General features: G+C 38.4%; 1 protein-coding gene across 1 annotated transcript in view; it reads left to right on the top strand.

Annotated features, from left to right (window-relative positions):
- The first annotated feature begins 3,102 nt into the window (after positions 1-3,102).
- CACNA2D3 (calcium channel, voltage-dependent, alpha 2/delta subunit 3) overlaps positions 3,103-8,813 on the top strand; it is a 481,287-nt gene continuing 475,576 nt past the window's right edge. Inside the window, exons 1-2 of the mRNA XM_009334218.1 lie at positions 3,103-3,221; positions 3,841-3,922. Coding sequence (XP_009332493.1) covers positions 3,103-3,221; positions 3,841-3,922 — 201 coding nt within the window. The remainder of the gene's footprint in view (positions 3,222-3,840; positions 3,923-8,813) is intronic.

Here is an 8,813-nt window from a genome sequence, read left to right as displayed (position 1 = left end):
CACAAGGCTGTACCAAATACTGAAGCACACTGCTATATCCCCAGTATAAAGGATTTGAACCTTTCAGTGGAACTTACCACTTGTTTTTTCTATTTATTTTCCTTGGCCCTTATGCAAACCCACTTAGGGAAAGTTTCTGCATCCCTCTCATGAAGACAACATGGGGGAAATGGTAACGTTAGTTTTGAACCTGGTGTCTTGGCTGCAGTGATCTGCATACCAGGAATAGTCGGTAGTAGTCAGGCCAGAATACAATAGCTTGACAGAAAGCGTTGTCACTTCTAGTGGTTTATATGTATGGCTTGTGTGTGTTAAACCACTGTTACAGTATAGGTTTGCTTTCCATTCACTGAATTATCGAGAGGAACTAAGTAACTGCAGGAACATAACCAGTGTGCATTAACGAAAGATGCTGAAAGCACTCTATGGTATAATGCATACAAATATTTGTTAACACAAAAGGAGGTGGCTATGCTTGTACTGTCAAATATAAATTTCTTTTTCAAGTGACTTTTTTTCTGAGACTAGCGATAGTAGAAATAGGATTTCTATATTAAACAAATGTGAGTGTCCAGTTATGCTTTCCAAATGCATAAATTGTAGATCTGATATGGTATTGAATGTATAATAAGTAAAGTCCAGGTTTGACAAATGACTTTATCATCTTTTCTTGCCAATAATTAGTGATGGTTTTAATAAATGTTAAATTTCTTAGGCCTGTTTGAACACAGGCACATTGTATGTGCTTTCAAAAAGTTTCTAGGCTTCCAGTAATTCTTTGAAGAATGAAGCTAGCTGTTACTTGTCACCAGTGCACTGTGTTGACTTGAAGCAGATAAGGATCTGCGTTAATGTAAAAATGAAGCTTGAATCCCACAAATTAGCCTTATGAATTTCCTTCCTGACATTGTTTAGCATGTAAAAAAGCTAAACAGCGCAAGTAGTGAGGCAGTCCACCATTCCTGTTTCATTCCTAGTTTTGAAAAGATGCTATTGTTTACATAGTATGTTCAAAGGGGCACATAATTCATTATATACGGTTAGTCAGCCATGTGCATTTTTACATTTCTGCCTGTAGGTAGGCTGAACACCTGGTGACATGGCAGCATATTTAAAACACTGCTTAGAAAATCCACAGTAACAGCACGGATAATAGGACTTTCAAAATGGTTGATTAATACACAAAATAAGCATCCCTTTAACAAAACTTTGATTATTGCCTCCATATGAAGATAATAGTACAGACAGAAATATGATCTATTTACTGTTTGTGGTAGGGATGGCCAGTGGGTGGTGAAAGTTGCAGTGTACCATGCTACTCTGTTCTATACAGTTTCCCTAAGGTAGTCTTTCTGTCGTTAAACTTCTAGTTTCTTCTGAGAAAGCAGAAAGCTTTTATCAGCCAGGTGTTGAACAGAGGTTTTGATACTTAAAGCAAAGTGTTCAGTGCTCTTAGAAATGTTAATGTGGAAAAAAACACAGGTACTACATATCTAGCTTCAAGACAGAAAATGTTAAACAAGACAAGAACAGTATACAAAGGCAGAGTGAATATTTTAGGGTGTTAATTCTAACTCCAGAGGGAAGAAACTAGAATTCTGGAGCGGACACTGGAGCTGTATTGTATGATGCAAGGATGACTCAGCCCATACTCAGATCATCTCCAGGTCTTGCCATACTTACTTACATTAAAGTTCAATTGCTATTTTAAGTCTGTGCCTTTAGTGGAGAAGGTGAGAAACAAGCAGAGGGGAGGGAGAGGAATAAAAGCAAAAGGAGGGAGGGTAGATTTTAAAATGCAACAACAACAAAAATACCTGGACCAATCCCTCCTGCTCCCCATGCTGCTCTCTCTGTGGAGGAGCTTGTAATCCTATGTTTGCTATATCAAGGGGATTCTTCTACGAGCACAAATTAATAATTTATTCATAGGCTCGAGTCAGCCCGCATTGATTTACTTATGCTGCATTTCTTTTCATTCATAAGCCTTTGCTAGTCCCGATCTCTCGGGTAGTGACTCGCTGCAGCGCTCAGGCATGGGAGAAAGCGGCAAACGTGCCTTTATGCGCAAGGATGTGCTATATATGACTCGATTAAATGTGCGAGCCTGACCTAAACCCAGGGCTCGCTCCAGGAACCTGCTGCTCCGGCTCATCAGTGATGCTACCTCAGTGGGGATCGCTCCTCTCCTCCTTCCGTCTGCCGGTGCCCTCCTCGGTGCAGCTCCGTGGCCGGGATGCTGGGCGCTCTCAGCGCACAGGGCTGAGCTCCGTCCATCCATCGCCTCTCTGGGCTGTGTGACAGATGCTTGTCATGCAGCAGTGCCCTGCCTGAATTGGCCGGGTCTCCGGTGGGTGTGCGCGGTCCCCCCACTCCCCCGCCCCTGCCAGCCTTGCCGAGCCCTCCCTAGCTCAGCCCCCGACAATGTACAGCGCTCTCTTCTCGCCTTCCTGGAAGGGCTCAACTGCACTTTCAGCTCCTCCAGACTTTCTCTGCTTTTGCCATACAGAGGCACCCTCCCTCTGGTCCAGCTCCTCCTGTGCCTGCCTCTCTGTCTCTGTGCTATCCCGTTAAAAGGCTGCTGCTCCTGCTCCACTGAACCAATGCATTGGCTGACTTGATCTGGGATGAAGGCTGGAGGTTACCGGCGAGGGAAAGGAGAAATCTAGGCAGCTTTCCATTTGCAAAGTGAGCAGTAATTGCAAGAAGACAGCCTCCCCAGTTGGAATCAATAGTCTGCTTTCTTGCTGCTAAGGGCACTTTGGAGCAGCAGTAGGTCACTGAAGTAACTCCAGCACACTGCTGACTGCGGAGTTGTAAAGAACTACGTGCAAGTGGCTGCAGTAGTGCTGGAAAACGCTTTGCTGTTACCAGGGACACAATAGTTTTCAAGTCATTAGAGCTTCGCTTCTGGTCCTCTCCTTCCATTACACAGAGAAGGGTCATTCTTTGGAGGGATGAGGATGGAGCTGTGATTTCTTCCAGTGTTGTTCTAGTGGAGGGGGTAAGGCTGGGGAAAGAGGCTTTAGAAGCAAAACCCCACTGCTGCTGACTTCAGCTGTACTGAATTTCCCCAAATCTTTCCAGGCACAAAGAGGCACAATGTCAGAGAATCTGAATCTTCTTCGGGCTTTTTGGGGGTTTTTCTTTATCTTCTGGACAGCTTTTAACACAGCCTTAGTGGATGTGGTTGGATCGGAGCAGCAGATCCCCTTGTCTGTGTAAGTGCTTTCATGCTATTGCTCTCAGGACCATGTTCAAGGATGAGAACTTGACTGCTCAAATTCTTATCTTTTTGTATTGCAGATATTTGACTGTTCAAGGCACCTTTTCTCCTCTGTTAGCTGTGTTTAAAGCGGTAGTCTCTAACATGCTCCGCACTACTTTAATTTTATTGTAGGAGCATGTGTTGGTGGAGGATGTGGCCACAGAGTCTTAAATTAAGTGCTTGTATTTACTGAAGTTGATGCTGTTATCTTAACTCCTTCTCATGTGAGACTTTATCGTTCAGAACTGTTCTGCCACTTTATCTGCTTCTTTCCTTTCAGTGGATATATGTTATACTGTGCCAGAGCATGTTTCTGTAAAAGTTGATTCTTTAAATTTAAGCAGTGCAGGTTGTGTAGTTTAATATCAGAGGCCTTACCTTAGCACAGCATCTAGTTTGTACTTATACTTGAACAGTGTCACTAATCTTTTGCTGTGCTTAGGTTCCTTAGTAAGCTCTTTAATGCAAAGTCGCTAGGATCCTTCTGAGTGCAGCTGAAGCTGTTACAGTCTGTGTTGCTTGCTATGACATGTGTATTACATTTCTTCCTGTCTCTTTTTTTTTCTTCACAGTGTAAAGCTCTGGGCCTCAGCATTTGGTGGGGAGATCAAATCTATTGCAGCCAAGTACTCAGGTTCCCAGCTCCTGCAGAAGGTAAGGATCTCTTCAGTTGTTATAAGGAAGGTCTTAACAGAGAAAATATGGAGGCAGATTTAATTTTTTTAAATGAATGGGAAAGCGGTGCTGTACATGCTTTGGTCCAAGATCTATTTTTGTATTGCGTACTAGTCCCTGATGACTCTTTGCATTGCACTGCACTATCTGGAGAGTCCTTGATTAAACTGATATTTTTCTTTTTGGATGATTTTTGTTATCATTGGAAAGTAAACTCCAACACTTTCATTTCTTGAAGTCTAGGCTTCAGCCTAAATTGTGGGTATTTAATCTGGTTGCTGCATTGTGATGGTGATGTTTCTGTGTAGAAACAGCTGCTTCTTATGAAAAATGTTAACTTCATTCAAGGAGCAGAATTAGTGCATATTGTATTATTTTCACCCTGTGCTGTATGTACGCAATTCACCGTATCAGGAGAAGGCGGCTGCACTGTTGTTTGTCATCTCTGCAGTTTTTACAATCCCATTATTCCCCCAATCATCTCAACCCAGTGCTGGGATGTATTACATCATTACAGATAAGAGGAATGAATGTGGTTATCTTCTTGCTCAGCTGCACAGCTGGGTAATAAGCTAGTGAAGTATTGCAAAAACTTGAGAAATTGGTATAAGTCTACATAATTGGGGCAGAGGCTAATGAGGAAGCGGATTTGAGTATTAGGTATATATCAAGGACTATGTTTACTCTAAATATGCAACCTATAGTACAGTTCTGTGTTGTAGACAATTTATTTTTACAGCAGTTGCTGAAAAAATATAATAGGAGACTAAGAGGAATATGTTAAAGATTTTAAGACTGCGATTTTGCGGCATTTAATATGTGATCCTCAAAATGGCAATATGGAAATGGAAAAACATTGAGACATTCACTGACTACAGAGACACTCATTCAACCCATATGTTAAATTTCTGCTGTTTTTTTTAAACGTGATTTTTAGTTCCGAGTAACACATTAGGGTTTTTTTTGTCTGATTATGAAGGAAACTATTCCTTGAGCTTGAAGCACTTATTTTGAAAGGCTTGTGTATGTGTGAAATTATGTAACGGACAGAACATGTAGCAGTTCAAATAACAAGCTTATGCTATCCATGTAAAATGAAAGTGACTGACTTAATGATTACTAAAGGCATATGAGTTCCTTAGCAGGATCTGTCTTTTCAGTGTTGTATACCCAGGACTGCAAAACATGAACTTTACTAAGCTAAAATACAGAGCTATTAAGAACAAAAATATTTGAGGTCTCTTACTACCTCTCGAGGTCATTAAATAGCTTCATTTCAAGATACTGGGCAAACTTTTAATCTGAAAATCTGGACATTCAGTATTTATTGTACTTCTAGCTCACAATCACTACTACAAAGTCTGTGTAGTCTTATCACATTTTTGTATGAACTCTTTAAATTTATAAAGCAGATGGACCTTTCAGTTTTGATTAGTATCTAATCAAGTATTATTAAAAGGATCTAATTTTTATTGGGCCATAACAAACAGGTACCTTTATTTTACTTTGCAACTGTTCCACGCACAGCCATTTTTACACTAAAATGCAAAATTAAATTAAAAATTAAATCTACCAAATGCAGACAGTCCAAAATTTACTAGAAAAATATGGAATATACTGTTTTGCAATTGTGCTAAAATCCACATAGAATCAGTATGAGATCCTTAATCATTCTTCTCTTCCTCTGTAGTAGATACTGCTGTCATCCCTCTGTAATGTATTTTTTCCCTCTGAAGTAGCAAGATTTCTTCCTATTGGTTGTTATAATTGTAGGTAATTGGAAGCTATTCATTTTACCTTTTCATCAGCATCTTTTCTATTTCACTACCAAATCTGTGCTTCTGTTTTTGAAGGTGGACAGTGTATGTTCATTCCAAGCATTTTGTTTTTGTTTCGTGCTTTTGTTCTGATATTTCATTATAGAATGACAGAGGAAAGACAAAACGCAGATTTGACAGGTATTTAGAGCATTTTTCTTCTTCTGTCACATCCCCTATTTTTTTTTTTTTTACTTTTTCCCTTCTGGTTACAGTAGGTGTAGGAAACCTCTGCTGCTTTTTATTTCTATTTAAAATTCCAAGTGTCTTTGTCCTTTTCAGCTTGCTATTTCTTGCTGTTGATCATGGCAAATGAGCCTGGATGACAGACGACTTTAACGTGTATCTTTTTGTATTGTTATAAAGTATATTTCTCTTGTAAGCTTGTGTGAACAAAAACATACCAAACTTCAATATTTGCAAGTATTTTCAACATGCAAAGTCAGTGGCAGAAGTTGTCATAACAATTAAGTGATAGCACAGTGGGGCTCTAAATGCAAATGCCTTCCCCCCCCTCTCCCCCACACTAGCTGGGCATCAAGAATCCATTTGGTATTTACTGTGAGCTCTGGGTGATCAGAGTCAATGTCTTTTTAAAGTCAAGATTCCACTTTTGGAAGCAGTGCGTCTTCTAATATTACTAGAGGAATCCACATTTTCTGGTTATGAATTAAGCATTGTTAAACAAATGAAGATATAAAATGTGCATATAATTATGTATTATATATACTGGGCAACATAGATTTCTCAGTTAACAACTGTTTTGCAGTGCCATTTAGTTTAATAAAGGCTTGCTAAATGAAAAATTAATGTAAAGGTTACTTGATTCATTCTGTTAGCATATAATAGTGAGCGCTGCTTTCAAGGGAATGTGTTTGAAATCAAGGCATGATTGACACTCTCTACTGCCCAAATGTTTTACATATTAAGAGTCATTTGACCCATACAAAAATTTCATTGAGCAAATGAAGTTATGTGAGTTACTCAGTAAAGCAAAATTTTGCCAGCTTATAGCTGTGAATATTGATGTAGTTATTACAATTCTGAAGTCTTGCTGTACTGTGAACATCAAAGGAGTAACCAGCACTGCTGTCCTCTTGAGTTTCAAAAAGATGCATAAGAATATTTTTGTCACTTTTTAAACTATTTATTTTTCTTAAAAAATACTACTTACTTTATCTTAATTGAATGTTTTATTATTTTATTTCATTGTGACAATCTTATCCAAGTATGTTGTTATACCTCCTAAGAGTATATGGGATATATGATTTTTCCCGAAATTGACTTTAGATTAATTACAGACACTGTAAATAGCTGAGAAAATAATAATAATAATAGTTCAGCAAATAATTTCAGAAACGACGATGAGCTTTTAAGCAAAATTAGCACTTAAAAATGTAGCATTTAATGTTCTACTAGCTTTCAAAGCGAAGGAACACCATTCAGTGTTCAAAAAACCGTACAGAAGAAAATGGGACAATATTTTTTCTAAGTTACCTGATTTATGGAGGTTTTACAGTTGTCGTATGGATTTGGCAGCATACAAGAAGCTGCTTGGTGCTGTAGAGACATGCATACTCTTCACCTAGTTAGCAAATACTGCTGGGGCCTATGAATTGATTGAAATTTTAATTGTCTCTTAGGTGCTTATATTTTTTTTTCCTTAGACTTTCAAAAGACATCCCTCTTATTTGAATCTTGATGCTTCTTTAAACTTTTTTTTAAAACGTGTTTATGTTTAGTGAGTACTGCAGTAAATGTGAGAGTGTAGCCCACTGGCAAAGCCAGACTTTAAGTATAGGATGCAAAGTAAGGGTTAGGTGCTGGGAAGACGTTCAACTTCAGCTGCTACGATTAGAATTTTGGAGGAACAGACTTTGGGGAACACTACTGTTCACGTTACAGTGTCCATGATAATAGTGTATTTTCAGTTCCATGCTGTTGCAAAATAATAGTAATAATAAAATGGAAGCAAAGAATGCAGGTAATGTGCCTTCTGTTAATGTTAAAAATAATTGTTACACAGTAAAGCTTTTCTAATATCAATGAAGTGTCTGATTCTCTAAAAATGCAGTGTGGTCTGTGCTTTCCCAGATTTCTTCTGGAGAGGCTTTTTTTTTTTTAATGTTCTGAGCTTTGATAATTCTTGATTTGGTCCTGAATAGTCAATATTATTTTATTGCAAAGGTAGGAACAGTTTCTAACTGAAAATAAACTTTTATTTATCAGTTCTGCCATAAAGGTTTCTTACTGAAGACAAGCTTGTTTAAGGCTATCTCAGATTTTTCTTATGTAAGTCGACTAACTGAGTCCTCACTGTTAGGTAAGCACTGACTGCCATGGTCTCAAGCCGTCTGTAGTCTGCATCTGCCTACTCCTTTCAACAAATTCTTCATTGTGTTAGGAGTTCTCAAATCATTGTGTTTTTTCAAAGCAGGTTTTTCAATCAGTATAGCATTCCTATTTTTAAAGGTTCAGAATTGCATTTTGTCTTACTGACTAGATTTGGTGCTGTATCGTGTTAGTTTCTTACAACTATGGAAATGTCAGTGCAAAAGTAATATAATTAGTTTTTTAGGTTAGTGATTTAGATCAATTAGCATTCAGCTGGTATATCTGATTCATGCAGTGCATCTATCTTTAGTTTTAAATTGTATAATTGTGACTTAAATTCTTAGAGAAGTTTAGTCCAATCACCTTGACATTAATTGCTTTTCTTTTATCCAGCCTTATGTTGGTTTTGGTCTTTGTAGGCTGTTTCTTCTTTGCTCGAGATGCTGCAGCTACTGCTTTGAAGGAAGGGTCAGTAAGATTGAGACATGCAGTTTAAGGTATAGACATGGATTGGCTTCTTGGATAGCAATTCAAACTTTTGCTGGCTGAGCAATTTTAAAACTGCAAAAACAATACCGATTTTTTTTCCTATCAAAAATAGGAGAAAAACGATCGAAAAAAACTGTAGACCTATGAATATGATTTAAAAAAAAGCCAACACCACGACCACCCCCTGCAAAAACCCAAAACCAACAGCAACCCCCATCCCCAACCACCCT

Source organism: Pygoscelis adeliae, unplaced genomic scaffold, assembly GCF_000699105.1.
Source record: "Pygoscelis adeliae isolate BGI_AS28 unplaced genomic scaffold, ASM69910v1 Scaffold411, whole genome shotgun sequence".
In the NCBI taxonomy this organism is placed as follows: domain Eukaryota; kingdom Metazoa; phylum Chordata; class Aves; order Sphenisciformes; family Spheniscidae; genus Pygoscelis; species Pygoscelis adeliae.
The sequence above is the reverse complement of the archived record's forward strand: the minus strand, read 5'-3'. Positions and strand labels throughout refer to the sequence as shown.